Source organism: Desmodus rotundus, chromosome 5 (genome assembly GCF_022682495.2).
Source record: "Desmodus rotundus isolate HL8 chromosome 5, HLdesRot8A.1, whole genome shotgun sequence".
NCBI lineage: Eukaryota > Metazoa > Chordata > Mammalia > Chiroptera > Phyllostomidae > Desmodus > Desmodus rotundus.
The window spans coordinates 119,336,712-119,354,825 of NC_071391.1; the positions used below are offsets into that span (position 1 = coordinate 119,336,712).

The 18,114-nt window shown below is 43.5% G+C and overlaps 1 protein-coding gene across 6 annotated transcripts in view; it reads right to left on the reverse strand.

Annotated features, from left to right (window-relative positions):
• Positions 1–843: 843 nt before the first annotated feature.
• DHX57 (DExH-box helicase 57) overlaps positions 844–18,114 on the reverse strand; it is a 56,381-nt gene continuing 39,110 nt past the window's right edge. For all 6 annotated transcript variants that reach the window (XM_024552905.3, XM_024552907.4, XM_024552908.3 and 3 more), the window contains 7 exons: positions 14,884–14,979; positions 14,712–14,795; positions 11,665–11,799; positions 10,378–10,452; positions 7,873–8,007; positions 4,570–4,770; positions 844–2,853 (listed from right to left, as the gene is read on the reverse strand). In XM_024552905.3, coding sequence (XP_024408673.1) covers positions 2,710–2,853; positions 4,570–4,770; positions 7,873–8,007; positions 10,378–10,452; positions 11,665–11,799; positions 14,712–14,795; positions 14,884–14,979 — 870 coding nt within the window. In that variant the 3' untranslated portion in view covers positions 844–2,709. The remainder of the gene's footprint in view (positions 2,854–4,569; positions 4,771–7,872; positions 8,008–10,377; positions 10,453–11,664; positions 11,800–14,711; positions 14,796–14,883; positions 14,980–18,114) is intronic.

Sequence of the window (18,114 nt, forward strand, 5' to 3'; positions counted from 1 at the left end):
GGGAATCGAACCTGTGACCTTTTGGTTCCTAGGCCAATGCTCAGTATACTGAGTCACACCAGCCAGGGTTCAAAATAAGTGTTTTAAAAAACAAAACTTATTGGTAGGACATATTTTTAAAGTAAAGATATCCCTACCTATCTGTGCATGGCTTTTCCCATTTGTATACATAATTTTCTCAAATTCTTAAATACTCTATTTTTGATAACATGATGGATTTATAAGCTCTTATTCCTATAGTACATGATTAGAGTTGATTTAGATATATATGTGTATTATAATATATATGTATATATAATACATATATGTATTTTTTAATAGTTTGGGTTTTTAAAAAAAAATTGATTTTAGAGAGAGGGGAAGGGAGAGAGAGGGAGAGAAACATCAACGGTTGCCTCTTATACGTGCCCTGACCAGGGACCGAACCCCCAACCCAGGCATGTGCCCTGACTGGGAATTAAACTGGTGACCTTTCACTTTTGTGGGATGACACCCAACCAACTGAATCACACCGGCCAGGGCTATGATGACTTCTTAGGGACATTTTAAAACCATGGGCTAGAAAGAAAAGGGAATATTAACTATATGCCTACAAATCCACAGGCCGTGTGCTTTGATATATTATTTAAACTGCTCAGGTAATAGAATGGGAGGGTAAAGACCAAAGTTCAGTACTTGTCAGGGAGTTTGAGTTGTAATGTTCAGATATGAACTCAAGGAGGAAGAAGACAAAGCTAATGCTTTGTCAACTGATGACCACCACTATAAGAATGTTTAGCTCTTCCAATTTTCTGAGAACTTCTCTGTTCTCTATTAGAAATAGCACAAAACAGTACTGCAGACTGATTTTGTAGCAAGTACTTTATTAATACTGTTCTCTAACTAGAATCCAGTAAAAGTAAAACAAATACTTAAGAAAACATTTACAGAGTTCTCCATAAAATTAACATTGAATGCTGACCATCTTGTTGGGGCTTAGAAATCCAGTTTCACACTGAAATTATCTGCTGCATTTTGATCTTTAATCATAAAGGAGTAACCTTATTTCATATCCCATAATTTCAATAGTTTTGGGAGTGAGGATCTTATTCCATGCCCTCAGCCAAGGCATCCAACCGTTTCCTCATCCTGGCACGTCTATAAAATGACAGGATTTGTGCATTGGTATGTGGCTGCAAGTAACCAGCCCAAGAACGGCTGCCCTGAGGGGAGCAATTTCTCAGCACTCTGAACGGGCGGTGGTGTTGTTAACCATCCCCCAGCTGTGCGGTCCGGGCAAACTTGTGTTACAAGTCCCTGCGGCTCTAGCTAGGGCAGCGTGAGCTCCATTATAGCACCGAGAGTCAAGACTGGCTGAAAACACTTTTTTAGAGGGTTAGGGAAGTCTTCTTTTTCATTTCTCCTTAATGTCCCAGCCTAATCTCTTCTGCAGTATGAACCTCGTTTCAATAGCAAGTCAGCACCTGGATACTGTACATGCTGTGCATATTGTTTTTTATTTAAAGTGATACAAATTAATGCCTTGAAACAAACACTTAGTCGAAGCTCCAACTGCACTGAAGCTTGATGCACTTGATAAATACACGTGCTAAGATCATTTTGGACAGTCTAAGAGGTCTCCTGGAAACTTAACTAAAATAGTATCTTAAAAAGTGAACACCCTTCACTGAGGTGGTTTTTCCTGATGAGTCTGCATTCTATCCATGGCATGAAACCTGTAGTGACGGTCTACCCGAGGGCTAGGCAAACACAAGAACATTTTTCCCACTCAGTTCTTTGGGATTCTTCCTGGCCACACTGATCAATGTCCAGGGAAAATGTAAATGTATGCCTGTTTTTTCAAAACGCTACTGTCCCACTAAGCGGCCCCGTGGAAGGCGGTTCTGTGGCTGTAACCCTGACACTAGCACGGCAAGCCCTTCCGCCCCAACCGGGCGCCTCTGTGCTGAGACCGCCACTCGTGGTCACCCCCTTCGGGTAATGTGGGATGGGGCTGTCGGTTCTGGGTGCGCGCCTAGGGGAGAGTAAAGATTTCTAAATGGAAAACCTAGAGGAGAATAAAGACGGTTCTGCTTTTAAAAACCAGAGTGTTATGGATAAGACCAGCTCACATTTCAATAATAAGAGCTCATTAAGTTTGTTTTTTAAGGCTTACCTTGAATGAGTAAAAATAAAAGTCCCTCACAAATCAAGTTTACTCTGAGCCAATAGCCTAAAATGAAATTTTGATTTTTCTTGCTCACATGATTTTTTTTCTTCTCTGTTCTGACTTCTCTCAGTTGAGCCTGTACGACAGAAAAAACAATCAGCATTTCTCCTCATGCCCCTATCTCACTTCAGTAAAAAGCAGGAGAAAAACAATACACAGTTTAAAGCAGAATTGTATTACACATTCACTTTTGTGTTACCAGGCATGTTTCATTCACTCTAGGACAGTCACGGGGAAATAGACAGGCCAGTTCATTCTTCGACTGTCTTACCGCGACACTCCAAATTGTGCTGGGAGTGCCCACGGCTCTGTCACAAACACTCAGTCTGGGAATCTCCCGAAGGGTCTGGGGCGCCTCAGCTGCCTGTGCAGTGCAGGCCCTAGGCTCCTGCAGCAGGGCCGGCCCAGCACGGAGCTTCAGTTTGAGGTAGCAGTGCTGCTGCTACTCCCCAGGTGAACAAGGAGCTGGGGAGTAGCGAGCACTCTCCTAAGACTGGTCTTCATTGTGTGGTGACGAGTTTCACAATCGTGCTGATGATCCGGGATCCTCGAGGACAGGTACACAGATCGATGCTCGGGTTCTTAATCTTATCCTGGAGGAGCTGGTCAAGTTCGCAGCGCAGCTCCTTTACTAATTCAGCCACCTAGGATGAAAGGTGCAATGTAAGCGGTGCTTGGGCCAACAGGAGAGAAGGCTATCAAAGGAAATGCCCTGTGCGTATCATTCTAGACTTTTGGTATTAACGTTACCTTCATCAGTGGGGGGTGGGGGCGGAAACAGAACACACTGCCGTTCTAAAAGTGCTTCTAAGATTTCTGGATGCAACAACAGGAACACTCACCAATGTCGGCTCTGTAATGTACTAAATGAGGTCTAACGTAAAAAGTCTCCTTTATCACATCTCATTTAAAGAAAAGATTAAAGCTGGAAGAATGGCTTTTATGTAGTGTTCTCCACATTAAAGCTTGGTCAGCTTTTATAATTTGCTCCAAAGAAAAGTAGGAAAATGGAGAATTAAAAATGGTGGATCTTAAACCAAAAAATCTCTTAGCTCTGGGATACGTTCTGTGCTTTTGTGGGGAGAAATAACTTCCCATTTTTACGTCATTTTGGTTATGCCGACATTGCGGTGGTCTTCCCAACTTCTGCTTTGCCCCTCCCCCATGGTCCGGCCGCTGTGTAGTTTGACCCTGATCTAAATACAACAGGCTCGTGCACGAGCCATGCCCCGGGTGCAAGGCTCAGGTAACCTCAGCCTTAGAGTCGTGAAGTTCCTTTGGCCACGAGAATTGACTGAGGAAGAGGAGGTCTGATGGAGCTTCAGTAAAGGTTTTGGTCTCCCTTCCAAACACTACGCTGCACAGAAGGCAGGCCCGGTGCTACTGCAGCTGTGTTGCCACCACCAGGTCATCGAGCTGCTGAATGAAGTCAGCCCTGCCTGGCGTACTTGACCTGCACTGCCCGACAAGGCAGCCACTAGTCACACGCGTCTAAAATGACCACACGAAATGTGGCTGGTCCAAAGCTTGGGATGTGCTGGGAGGGTAAAGTACACACCAGGTTTTGGAGAGTTCGTATGAAAAAAGAATGCTAAAAATCTCAATAAAGTTTTATATTGATTAGGTGTTGAAATTAAAACCTCTTAGATATATTAGGTAAATAATATATATTAAGATTAATTTTTACCTCTTTTTACTTTTTTAAGTGTGGCTACCAGAAAAATTAAAATTACACAGTGGCTCACATATTTCTATTAAACTGCAGCTTTAGACTTTACAGTTAAATATACCAGTAAATTCCCCTTAATGTTTGAGCTAGTGTTTCTGCTGCTTGAAACATAAGATTTCTGACAGGTGCAACTGTTCAACTGAATTTTTCCTTCTTACACACATACTCTCCCTTAAATGTTTTCTACAGACTCTACGTAGTAAGTAATTGACACCTAAGAATAAAGGAATTCTGATCCATTATCTTTTTTGTGTTGTTAATGGTAGTGGTAGAATCAGGGTGATTTTTTATTTACTTTTGCTCATCTATATTTTCTGATTTTTCTTTGGTGAACACATTATCTGCATAACATTCAGGAAGATTCAGCACCTCACTCACAGCTCTTGTCTCGAACCTTTCACACCAGCCCTACCTGAGCTTCCCCTCCCAGTATACTGCCCGGGAGTCTTCCTAATAAGACTCCATCCCTGGCTTCACTTCGGCCTCAGTCTTTCTTAGTGTCTCATTGCAGACCATCCTGCACTCTCAATCAGCTCTGTTGTCCGTGGTCCCTGAAGGAATGCCTTGTACCTCACCTCATCGAAGCCCTCCATGGCTCGAGCCTCATTGGACAGATCCGTTTAGCCCTTACCTGATGGGAAGCAGCTGCAAAACGGATCCAGCCATCATCCAAGGAGACAATGAACTCTCCCTTTTGAAGCTGCACATTCACTTGGCCGCCTCCGAACAAGACCAGCGGGTACACAGACACCATGCTGCAGTCTCGGATGAACACCCGACTGGTTTTGATCTTCTCGTGGTACAGCAGGTAGGGGCTTTCAAAGTGCCGGACCTGCAGCATAAAACCTCCCATGATGACCGTGATGTCGCTGGCAAGATGAGGGGACTTCCACCAGCCCCATGGATTTAAATGCCACCTGTCAGTGACTCACCTGTACCTTCCCCCTGAGCTCCAGACTTCTACATGCAACCACCTACTTGACATCGCCACTGGATATCTAGTAAGCACGGAAAACTTCTTATGTGCAACGGAATTCTTGACTTTTACCCTCCATGCAGGGTTCACCGTCCCAGTAAATGACGCTGCCATTCACCCGCTTGCTCAAGCCCCGAATTTAGGAGCCATCCTTGATTGCCCTTTCTCCCTCACTCCATCTGCATCATCACTAAGTCCCCTCGCTCTACTTTCAAAGCACATAATGACTGACACATTCTCACCGCTCCCCCAGCCACCTACTTATACAAACCACCATGCTCTTGTACGGAGCACCGCAGTGGCTTCCCAAGTGGTCGCCCTGCCTCTCTTTCTGCGTCTTACAGTTTCTTTTCCACACAGCAACCAGAGATCTTTTCAAAACGTGAATCCAGTTAGGGCTCAAAATCCTCCAATGAAGGATTCTTCCCCCCAACAAAGTCTCAAACCCTCCCATGGCTGACAAGGCCCCTGTGACCTGACCGCTGGCTGCTTGTCCCAACCCACCCACCAGCACCCTTGCCCCTAGCGGTCCCGCTCCACTTAGCCGGGCCGCCTCCTCACATTTCCTGGAGCACACCAAAGTGCACCCCTCTCGTGGGCTTCACACTTACTTCCTCTGCTGGGATGTTCTGCATGACTTGCCCTTCACCGCGTTCGGGATCAGAGAGTTCTTCCCCAACCGCTCTCCAAAAACAGCCCCTCTCCTGTCGCCCTCGACCTCTCCGACTGTTTTGTTTTTCCTCGTAACATCGGTGGCCAAGCTGAGACTGTTCACTCATTGCTGGCCTGTCTTCCCCACTGGAACGTGTGCTCCCCGAGGGCAGAGACCTCGTCTGTCTAGCTCGTCGCTGCGTCAGGGCCTCACACAGCGCCTGGCAGAGCGGAGGCGCTGCGGACACCGAAGGGACGCACGAACGACCTGCATCCGTGGCGTGAGTGTCAGCACACTCAGAACAGGGGGTGGAGCGCGCTCGGCCTCCGGTGCCCAAGTACACGTGCAGCTGAAAGGGCAGGTGGCCCGGGTCCTCAAACTTCCGAGCTTAACGAAGGGGCTCCTCTCCACGCTTTGCTGACACCTGACTAAGTGGTGTCGGGGCTGAGGAGCAGCCCGAGCGCTTCACAATCTTCCCTTCTCCTTCATTTCCCCTAAAGGCTTTATCAAGCATCTGCTTTCAGCCAGGCACCTTGCTAGGCACCACGAATGTAAAGTTAACGCAGTTCCTGTCTTGAGTTCCTGTCTCGCAGTTCCGTGAGGGAGACATACCATAAACCTAAAGTAACATGAGAAGCACATGGCGGACAAGCGCACGCTCTGTGGTGGTGGAACAGAAGTGAAGCGCAAGTCCGATGGAGGAGGACACTGGGGGAGTGGTATTTAATGGAGGCTTGGAGGGTGAGTAGGAGCCTGCTGGGGAATGAGAATGTCACGCCAGGCATGGGGAACTGTGTGTGTCCTGTGCCATGGCCTCTGGGGACACTGGGGGTCCTCCCGCATTGCTGGAGCACACCTCGTGACAGGGGCAGAGTGGAGGGAACGTGGTGTAAGAAGGGCCCGACGTGAACGATCACATGAGAGTCTGCAGATGCCAGAAGTGAAGAGCGTTAAGCAAGGGGAGGACATGATCAAATGTATGTTTTGTAAAGATCATTCTGGCAGCTGTAGTATAAAAGGTGGGAGAGAGAAAAAGCATAGGAAGTCAGAACAGTACTTCAGGCACAAGAGAGGCTTGAGGTTTGACCTGAGAAAAGGGCAGTGGGGATGAGAGGAGCAGGCAAATCTGAGACATGGCAACAGGTGGAACTGTTGGGACCTGGTGACCGGCTGGATTGCAGCCAGGACGAAAGAACCAGGGTCTCTGTCACTCCGGGGTTCCAATGTGGATGGTGCCCATCCAGGACAGGGAGCACAGAAAGAGAAGAGTGAACTGGGAGATAATGAGTTTGATTTCTCAGCTTTTGAGTGTGAGGTGACTAGAAGGCACCCAGCTCAGAGAGAAGCCCAGGACTGGAGCGAGAGACCTGGGGGGTCGCAGCTGGAACACAATGCTATGGGCTGGTTGCTCAGGAAGAGTTTGTATGCCATGGTGGGAAAATAAGGACTAAGGACAGAATCTCATTACAGAGCAAAGGAAGAGAAACTAGCAAAGGAGATACAGGAGAATGATTAGAGAAATAGAGGAGGGTAATCAGAGAGATAGAAGAAAGTGATTTTGTAGAGGCAAAAAACATCAAAGATAGCTTCAAGAGGAAGGGAGGTCAGCCATGTCAAATACTACGTGAGAGTCAAGCATGATGAGGACCAGGGAGTGAATGTTCACTGGATGTGACAACCCTGAGGTTCTTGTGACTTCTGATGAGTTCGGTGAAGTGGCAGAGGCAGAAGGCTGAAGGAGGGATGAGAGCTGAGGGTGTGGGATCAGCTAGTATAGGTCACTGCCTTTCAAGGCACAGAGTCTGTGATGCAAAGAAACAATTTTATGAATCGACTGAGAAGTTCAAATCGACAGTCACAAAACAGTCATGGGGAAGTGCTGCAGAAGAAATATAGTTATGATACTACTGTGTGTATGGTGCCAGGTGGGTACTGGAAATATCAGGGGGATCACTTTGTAAACTGCATGACTGTCTAAGCACTATGTTGCACACCTAAAACTAGTATGAAATAATACTGAATGTCAACTGTAATCAAACATTTTTTAAATTAAAAACAAACCAAAAAATTTTACCTCTGAAAGCAGGCTTGAACATTTTTTTGTGTCCAGCAGAATTTTCTTTAAATGGAAAAAGTCTTTCCAGAAACAGTCCAGTATCTAGTCTGTTTATGCTTACTCAACCTCCCCCAGGCCAGGGGCGCTGCTAGGGACAGCAAGTGATAGAACACGGTCTCGCTGATTTTAAGGGACATGCTTCTCACCCCACCTGCCACATGTAAAGAACAAGTGAATTTGCTGTTCTCACCTGATAGTTCACGGATGAAGGGTGAATGTGTACATATCCATCGTTCTTGGTGACAAACTTCAGCTCGTCTGATTTTGGCTGCATTCTGACAGCTCCAGTACTGGTCTTCTGAAATTTGCCTTCTGGGCTCTTCACCTAAACAACAGGTGTTTGTAAAAATAGAGGAAAATATATGTGTCTCCACTGAAAGATGTGTTCCCCAGCACAAAACCAGTCCTGTCTGAATGCCTTTGCTGTCCCCACCGGCCACTTAGTTCCCCATGAAAGCAGTGTAAGTGTACTTCTCTCTCTCTCTCCCTCTGCAGTCGAACCGACAGGAGTGTGAACGGAGGTGTGGCAGCCCTGGGTGACCGCACCACACTCCAGCCACCTGGGCCCCGGCTCATGTGTCAGCTCCACACTAAGGACTAGGTGCAGGGAGCCAGCCGGCAAACCTGGACCAGGAACCTGCTACCGATCTCAACCTCAACCCCACATTTCCAAATGAAAGATTGGAAAGATTTCCAATCTTTCGAACAGCATGAAAAAATTCTGTAACTAGAGTATTTCATTTGGAAAAAAAATTGAACAGCCTATGTACATACATATATACATGAATTATCTTACTGTATAAATAATATAATAGGAAAAAAGAAAATAAAGATTTCCTATAATCACATAATTAAGAAATAACTAGCATTAGTATTTAATAAATATTTCAGTTTTCTCTGCTATGTGTATACAGGTAGAAAACAATAAATACAATAAAAATGAAAATATCCTTATGTACTGAAACTAATCTAGGATTGTTTTCTATAACATACTTTTTAAACTTAATATATTGAGAACTTTTTCCATGCTTTAAAATATTTTCCTAAAACGTAATTCTTAGTGGCAATATAGTACCTTGTTGTAATGATCTGTAAATAACTTAACCAATAAACTCCCTGTTACTAGGACTTTGGATGGCTCGTTCTAGCAGTTTATAATTGCAAACATTTCCCTAGATGCATCTTTATGCATCTATGCAGTTACTTTCTAGTAATAAATCCTCAGAAATGAAACCGCCATCTGGAAAGGGCACAGCAGTTTTATTCCTACTAAGCATGAGAGTATTCGCTTTAAGGGGCTTATGACAGTATTATAATTTTCAAAAAATTCTGGAATATCATAACCGCCCTGAATCTGTAATTGCCTTAGGCTCAGTCTTGCTGTCATACATCCCATGGGTTTGGGCAAGTGTATAATGACATGGATCCGTCATGTGTTTCTCACAGTTTTCACTGCCCTAAAAATCTGCTCTATTCATCCCCTGCCAACCCCTGATTTTATCTTTATTATCTCCACAGTTTTGTTCCAAACTATCCTTTGGGGGGAGGGCCCTGACTGGGGATCGAAACCACAAAACCAACTGAGCCCGGTCACAGCCCAAATGATTTTTTTTTATCCTTACCCAAGGACATTTTTTCCCCAAAGATTTTATCTACTTATTTTTAGAGAGGGGACGGGAAGGAGAAAGAGAGGGGGGAGATATTGATGTGAGAGAAACACTGATCAGTTGAGTCTCACACGCAGCTGACTAGGGACTGAACCCAGGCATGTGGCCTGACCGGGAATCAAACCAGCAACCTTTCGCTTTGCAGAATGATACCCGACCAACTGAGTCACACTGGTCGGGGCCCAAGGACGTTTGTTCATTGCTTTTTAGAGAGAGAGGAAGGGCGAGAGAGAAACACGGATGTGAGAAAGAAGCATCCATTGGTTGCCTCCTGAATTCGGCGCCTGACCAGGGATCTTACTGGCCAGACCTGGGACCAAACCCACAGCCTAGGTATGTGCCCACAACTTTCCAGTTATGCTCCAACCAACTGAGCCACACCAGCCAGGGCCCAGATGACTTCTTTTAGAGTAAATTTTAAATGATTTGAAAAGCACGTAAGTACTAAGTAGAAAATGAACCATAAATTAATCAGTAGATGTCAACTGAGCTTTTAACAAAAAGTTAAAGGAGAAATAATTCGGTACTCTTACAGATTCAAATTCTAAAGTGGCAAAGGACTGGGTAATCAAAACTCAGGTAAAAGCCTTAAAAGGGGTTTTTCAGAAGAGGGGCACAGGTGGTCCCATGGCAAAGCACCGACTTGCTCGATTTTGTTCGTATCTGATTTTAGTCCAGGGTAGAGGGCATAAGAGAAGATGTAGTAGAATCAAGTTTCTATCGAACACAGAAAGTTCGTTATGCACAGGTCGGCCGAGAAAGTGACATACGTGTCCATTTAACTCCTGGAGCGTCATAATATGTTAGAAGGGTTAATGGAGCAACCCGTTTTATGCAATAAATGTTCTGGAACAATGCACCTGAACAGATTTAAGGAATGAAAGGATTAGAAATGCACACTAAGTTTAAAAGGCTGTGTGTGTGTTTGTGTGCCTGTCTTTATGATGATTAGTTGTATGAATTAACTTACATCCCTTGGCTACAAATCAAACAGGTAGTGGGAGAATCCAGGAAAAATGCTTTGTTACCTGCACTACATTTGGATACAGAGCAGCACACAGCATTGCTGATATCAGCTTGTGGTTCTCAGCATTTGAATTTGCCTATGAGAGAAACGCAGCATTAATTTTGTAAGTAATATGGCTACTTCTGTCTGTGCCCTGGAATTTACCATTATATTTCATTTATTTTCTATCTTAAAACAAACAAAAGTATTTAACTTCTATGCCTGTGCTAGAAAAATCACTTTTTTCTCAGTGAAAAATAAATCTATTAGAACACATTCACACAGGACCCACTCTAAGAAGCTCACGATAACTCTTTCCAGATTTCTGCAAAGCAGAAAGCCAGTGCTCCTCAGGATGACCAGTGGGGAGAGATTCTGGTTCATGAGATGTTCACAATCTCCAGGAAGGACTAACTCCTTAGAACGGAGCGGCAGCAGGTTCATCTTGAAGAAGTATTCTTCCTCTACTTCAGTGGTCCCCAACCTTTTTGGCACCAGGGACTGGTTTCATGGAAGATAATTTTTTCATGAAATTGGGAGGGGGAGGATGGCTTTATAGCCTGCTACCAGATATAGCTCAATCGTCACTTGCCACTCACTGATAGGGTTTTGATAAGAGTCCGCAAGCAATGGATTTACTGTGGTCTCTGTGCAGTTAAGTCTCTCTGCTAATGATGATCTGTATTTGCAGCTGCTCCCCAGCGCTAGCATCACCGCCTCAGCTCTGCCCCAGATCATCAGGCATTAGATCCTCAGAGCGAGTGTGTAACCTAGATGCCTGGCACGGGCCGTTCACAGTAGGGTGTGCGCTCCTCTGAAAATCTAATGCTGCTGCTGATCTGACAGGAGGCAGCTGTAAATACAGAGCAAGCTGTGCTGGCTCTCCTGCTGCTCACCTCCTGCTCCGCAACCTGGTTCCTAGCAGGTCACGGACTAGGTAATGGACTGGTACCAACCAGTTCATGGCCCGGGGGTGTTGGGGACCCGCCCCTGCTATAGTTATACAAAAAACTATCTTTGGTTGTAAAAAGTCTGGTCTGATTTAAGAAGACATTGTTGGAAAGTCTACTCTACCTCCTATAGACTTAATCAAGAACCAATGTGAAATTTAAAAAACATAGCAACAATTAACAGAAAAACTGTTTTTATGAGTGTTAGCTGACACTTATTTGTGGGAAGAGGAAAACCAAGAATGCCACAAGCCCACTGCTTAGAGGGCTCATATGAAGGATGCCTGTAAGTGTTCCTGAGTTAACATAATATTCACGTGATAATTAAGAGAAATAAGAACTAATTACATAGTCTTTACCTCTTCTCCGGTGGCTTCCAAGATACCATCTCCTCCTAGGGCCCTTTTTTCTATCTCCCTGGCTCTGAGTCCCTCCTTTACAAAGCCTATATCTGACAACAGTTCAGTGAATTGTCGTTTGAGGCTGGCCATTTCCTGAAAGAAGTGGAAGACATCTTTAAGGGGAGGCTCCCGCATATCAAAGTGCAGTGTTAAGATGACGACGAATGAGACAAAAATGCATTCTTTTAGTGCACAGAAATGAGGCCCATGTGGGTTCATCAAACAAGCCCTTTCCAAAAGGCAGTTCGCCGGTGTGTGAACCGGCAGAGAAGGAGAGACAGTTACACAGAAATTCACAGATACGAAACACTCAATGATCATTTATTTACCTCTAGGCTGCATTTCTAAAATCATGTTAATTGGATTTTGGGTAGGTCTAATTCTACTGAAAATTCTTAGGACAGCAAAAAAATGTATTTTACTTAATTTGGAGCCCCGACTCCAGGCACTGAGACCCTGTCTAGTTTTTCCTGCCTGCATTTCTCTGCATTTTCCTGCCTGTTCAGGTCCCCTTGGCTCCTCACCTGAGCCCAGAGTGGTTAGTTCTGCATTCACATTGCAGAACATCCACCCCAGAACTTCCCTCTTTCTCTTACATTGAGGTTTCTCTGGCTCACACCTTATCCTAGAAATAGGGACATTATTAAGTGGTTTAGAGTTAGACACCCCTTTTTGTAGCTGAGCACAAGAATAAGAGAGAAAAGCCCAAACATCTTTCTCTTCTGGCTTCTGTTCAAATACAGGCTGTATATCAGACAATAGAGGAGATAAGGAAATCAAAGGAAATGAAAGCTAAGCAACATTATTCTGTCTTTTGATGACAATTTAAGTATTTTCTTGGCATCTCTCAAATACATATGGATAACATGGCAAAATACAACTAGGAGTTAAATATAGCATGAATAAATACATGCTTTTCACTGACATCTTAGTAAAAATACTATAATCTAAGTTAGAGTTTAGTGAATAGAGGGAACTCTAATGGACCTCATAGAGCACAGCAAAATCTACATATATCCTGAAGAAAAATAAATAAATTTAGTGAAAAATATAATTTAAAAGATAATTTTATACTTAAAAATCCTTTTTTAAAAACAGATTTTATTTATTTTCAGAGAGAGGGGAAGGGAGGAAGAAAAAGAGGGACAGAAACATCAATGTGTGGTTGCCTCTCGCACGCCCCCTACTGGGGAGCTGGCCCGAAACCTAGGAACGTGCCCTGCTGGGGATCGAACGGGTGATACTTCGGTTCACAGGCCAGCGCTCAATCCACTGAGCCACACCAGCCAGGGTTATACTTACAAATCTTAATGGCTTGAGTAGATATTTATTATTGCATTTTACATATAAAACATCCTTTAGATTAGTGGTTTTCAACATTTCCTACGTACTTGAAATATTTGGTCAAAACAGTAACAGTGACCATAAACAGATGCTGAGGCCCCACCCCTAGGGATCCAGATGTACGAGGCAGGAGGTGGAACCTGGGCATTTTTACTTTTTTTAAGCCTCCTCAGGTGAATCTAACGTGCAGCCAGGATTGAGAAATTATTGCTTTCGATGTACTTAGGGTAACGCGAGAGCCTTTGTCTTCACTGAGGACGTCTAAAGGCAGAGGAGACTGAAGGCCCGTACTGGGGGATGCCTGCCCTCAGTCAGTGAATCTGCACTGGGCATCAGCCGTGTGCAGGCACCGCTCTGGGCACTGGGGACATGGTACTGAACAAGGCAGGTAAGGTCTCGGCCCTGCTGGGACTTCTGGGACACAGAGATTCATAAATAATGTCAGATACTCCTAAATACTAAGAACATTAATTTTGTGTTCTACTCCAGGGCAGTTTTTAATACAAAAGTAAACTTCTTCCCGCTCCCAAGCCTCAGACTTTTTGCGTAAAACAGATGCTTTGCCAAGATGTGTGCCATCAGCATCCGGCTTCTTCTGCCACTCTGGAAGGGGGCCTAGAACACTGTCACAACAGAGGACACAGCCTTGTCTGTGACTACGCAGTAGATGATAACCTCTCTCTTTCCTGTGTCCTCATTATTGATATGGTAGCTTCTGATGGACATTAGAAAAACTAGCAAAGAAAGTCTGGGTCAGTATTCATTCTTTGGTTTTGGGGAGAGGATAAGGGGTTAGGGGTCAGAGCCCACTTTGAGAATTTGCTGAAAGCTATGCCTTCTTTCTCCCAGAATACGGCACATATGCAGAGCACATATACAACTTCAGGGATTTTTGGATCCAGGTTGAGAACGCCTGGTAAAATTACTGAAAAAACTTGGAAGAATGAAGTCAGCGCCATTTGCTGTCTGGCACCGTTTGCTGAGCAGGCCTATGACCTTGTTAAACACGACTGCCGCTTTGCTCTTCTGAGCTTGTCCCCAGGACTGGAAACTACGAAAGCAAGAACAGAACTGACCAATAACCTCACCCGACAGCCTCAGGCAGAAGACAGCATCAGAGCAAACTGCAGCCTCCTGTTACAAGGCCCCCAACAGTCCAGGGGCCACACAACAGCAACCCCCCCACCGCTTTGGGATCCAGTTGTAATCCAATAAAAGCTCAAAGCCCCCACCCCTCAATGCTGGTGGACCATGCCCCTCTCTTTTTTGGAGAGTAAACGAAGACTTTACTCTCTACACCTTCTTCTTTTTGTGAATTCTTTCACAGCCAGTGGCCACCCTAACAAATCTGACTTCCAGTCAGCAGTGTTTCACAAAAAAACCCCTTCAGAGTGCCTATGGTCCTCTACCCTCCATATATGCATAAACAAACATAGGTTCACTGAAAAGAGGAAAAATCGGTCAGCTAAAGGGTTAGCTCAGAAGGCCTAATGTCATACATAGTTCAGGAGTCTGTTTCACACAGCTGCTTAAGCTAAGAATATTCCAGAAATGACATTTTCAATGCCAAGGCAGGACAAGCAAAATAACGTTGCAACACCCTCTGCTGCGCTGCTACAACAGGAAATGAAGGAAAGCCAATCGCCACAGAGAGGACTCACCTGGAAAACTCTTCCTGACAAGAAGTTTTGTCTGCAGTAATTGTAACTTGTACGCATACCTTCTTTCACACTTAGCTGCCATCCCTAAATTTTGGAGAAAATCAAAATGAACTTCCTCTGTGTTTAGCGCCAACTCTGGAAATAAACCTCAGCTATTAGATTATATACTTACCTTGTATGCTCGTAGAAGGGCCAGGTAATCACTGTTTGCGAATGCAAATTCTAACTTCTTCTGGTTGGCTTCCTCTTTTTTATCCCAGGGAGACACCTAAATGGGGAACACCAGGTTTGAAGGACACAATTTACCTCGTTTCACCTGGGCTTCCCAAGGCTTGGGCCAGGTGCCGTGGGAATTGTGACGTGTGGAACAAAGAGGACTCAGTGGGTGGCTGATTAAAGGCCATCATGGTGGTCAAGGGAAAGCTACCACGTACTTGTCCTTGTGAGTCTCTGTCCAGCCTCAATAAGCTCTACTGGGTCTTTTAGTTCCCAGTGGTAAGATGCCATCAAAGAGCCCCTCCTTCTAAAAGCTAGATCTAAAACCTAAAATTCTAACACCGCAGTATCTTTATTTTACAGACCCTTATATTTTATACTTGAGCCTCCCTTACTTCTATAGCCATAACTAATATCTTCTTCCTATTTTCATAATGCTTACGGGTCCTCCTTTCCCTATGAATTTGTAAAATTAGCTGAGAACTTAATTTTCAGTGCTTCCTCCCACCCCCACACCTATACTAAAGACACTAGCATGGCCCCAGCAAAAACACTGCTGAAATCGTTTTACACCCACTGGTGCTTCCCTCTAGTTCTTGTGGAAACACCTTCATAGCTAACACCTTCCTTTCTAGGAGGGCGAGTGGGAGGAGGATTACACTTGGGAGATTAACATATTATAACCAGCAAAGGACAGGGGCTTAGTTTAGACTAAGGATGACATCAATATTTCTAATTAATATCAATGATTCTAATATTTCTGTATTCCCATAAAACAAAACAGTCAGTGAGAGGTTTATATAGATGTGTGAGATGGAGGTCCAACTCACAACGGTCCTCGAGCAAGCTACATCTCCTCTTCTGGTCCTTGTTTTTGTCATTTACTGTTAAATGAAGGGGCTGAACTAAGAGCTTGCAGATCTATGTTGTTTACAGTTCCATGAAGTATAACATTAAAACTGAAGGAAATGGGTACATGCATCTGCTTCCCTATCTCTAGGAGAAAAGCCGTGGTGAAAATAGGGCAGAGGGACACTACCCGACGAGAGCAGAATATCCATTCCCAAGTCCCCATGAAACGCTCTCCAGGACAGACTATATGCTTGGCCGTCATTCAAAGCTTAATACATTTTGAAGGACTGAAATAACATAAAGTATGTGTTCTGACCATAATAGAATGAAATAAGAAATCAACAGTGGAAAAAAAATTGGGAAGCTCACAATTATGTGGAAATTAAAGAACACATGCCTAAATAACCAATGGGTCACAGAAGAACGAGGAAGGAAAATCAGAAAATACTTAAGGTGAATGCAAATGAAGATATGATACACCAAAATTATGAAATGTGGCTAAATCAGTGCTTAGAGGAAAATTTATAGCTATAGGTACCTACATGAGAAAAGAAAGATCTCCAATCAATATCCTAACCTCCTACCTTAAGACACTAGAAAAAGAAGAGCAAACTAAACCTAAAGCAAACAGAAGGAAGGAAATAAAAAGGAGTAGAAATTAATAAAATAGAGAATAAAAGAATAATAGGGGAAATCAATTATATCAAAAGCTGGTTGTCTAGAAAGATCAGTAAAATTGACAAGCCTTTAGCTAACTTGACCAGAAAAAAAAGAGAGAAGGTTCAAATTACTAGAATCAGAAATGAGCCCTGGCTGGTATGGCTCAGTGGATTGAGTACTGGCCTGTGAACCAGGGGGTTGCCAGTTCGATTATCAGTCAGGGCACATGCCCGATTTGCAGGCCGGGTCCCCAGCAGGGGGCATGCAAGAGGCAGCCACACATCGATGTTTCTGTGCCCCTCATTCTCTCTCCCTTTCCTGCTCTCTAAAAATAAATAAATAAAATCTTAAAAAAAAAAAAGAAAGAGGGGCCATTACTACCAACCTCTCAGAAATAAAAGGTCTGGTGATTGCTGGAGGGAGGGGAGTATAAGGGGACTAAATGGTAATGAAAAAAATATATAATAAAGATTATATTTTAAAAAAGAAATAAAAGGCCTGTAAAGGAAACTATGAGTAACTGTATGTTAATGTTAGATGCCTAGAAAAATACAAACCATCAACACTAACTCAAGAAATAGACAATCTCAAGAGACCCATAACAAGAGATTGGATTAGCAATCAAAACCTACCCACAAGGAAAAGCCTAGGTGGCCGCACCACTGAATTCTACCATTTAAAGAAGAATTAATACTGATTCCTCATAAATTCTTCAAAATAAAACCAAACCAAAACAAACAGAAGAATAATTTTATGTGGCCAGTATTACTGATACCAAAGCCAGACAAAGACACTGCAAGAAAAAGAAAATTACAGAGCAGTATCTATTCTAAATACAGATATGAAAATCCTCAACAAAATAACAAAAGGACAAACTGGAGGACTCACACTTTCTGATTTCAAAACTAACTACAAAACTAGAGTAATCAAGACAGTGTGGTACTCAAAAGAATAAAATTGAGTCTAGAAATAAACCCATGTACCTATGGTCAATTGATTTTTGACAAGCATGCTAAATCCATTCAAGGGGGAAGGAACGGTCTTTTCAACAAATGGTGCTGGGACGACGCAATCACATGCAAAAGAATGAAGTTGGATTCTCACCTCACACCATGTACAACAATGAACTCAAAATGGACCAAAGGCCATAATGTAAGAGTTAAAACTATAAAGTTCTTAGGCAAAAACAGAGGGATAAATCTTTATGCCTTTGAATTTAGGAATGGATTTCTAACAAAGGCAACAAACATTAGCTAAACTGGACTTCATCAAAATTAAAAACTTTTGTGTTTCAAAGGATATACCAAGATTGTTAAAAAGGTAACCCACAGAATGGGAGAAAGTATTTGCAAATCATTTATCTGATAAGGGACCTGTATCCAGAATATATATTGAACTCTAACAACTCAGTAACAAAGAAAACAAGTAACCCAATTAGAAAATGGGCAAAGGATCTGAGCAGACATTTCTTGAAAGAAGAAATAGAAACGGCCCATAAGCAAATTGAAAGATCTTTAATATCATTAGCCACAATGAAAATACAAATGAAAACCATAAATTCGCACCCCTCTGGATGGTTATAATAAAAAGTCAGAGAATAACAAGTGTTGGTGAGGATGCAGAGAAACTGCAACCCCGATGAAAGGCTGCTGCAGCTACTCGGAAAGAGTCTGGA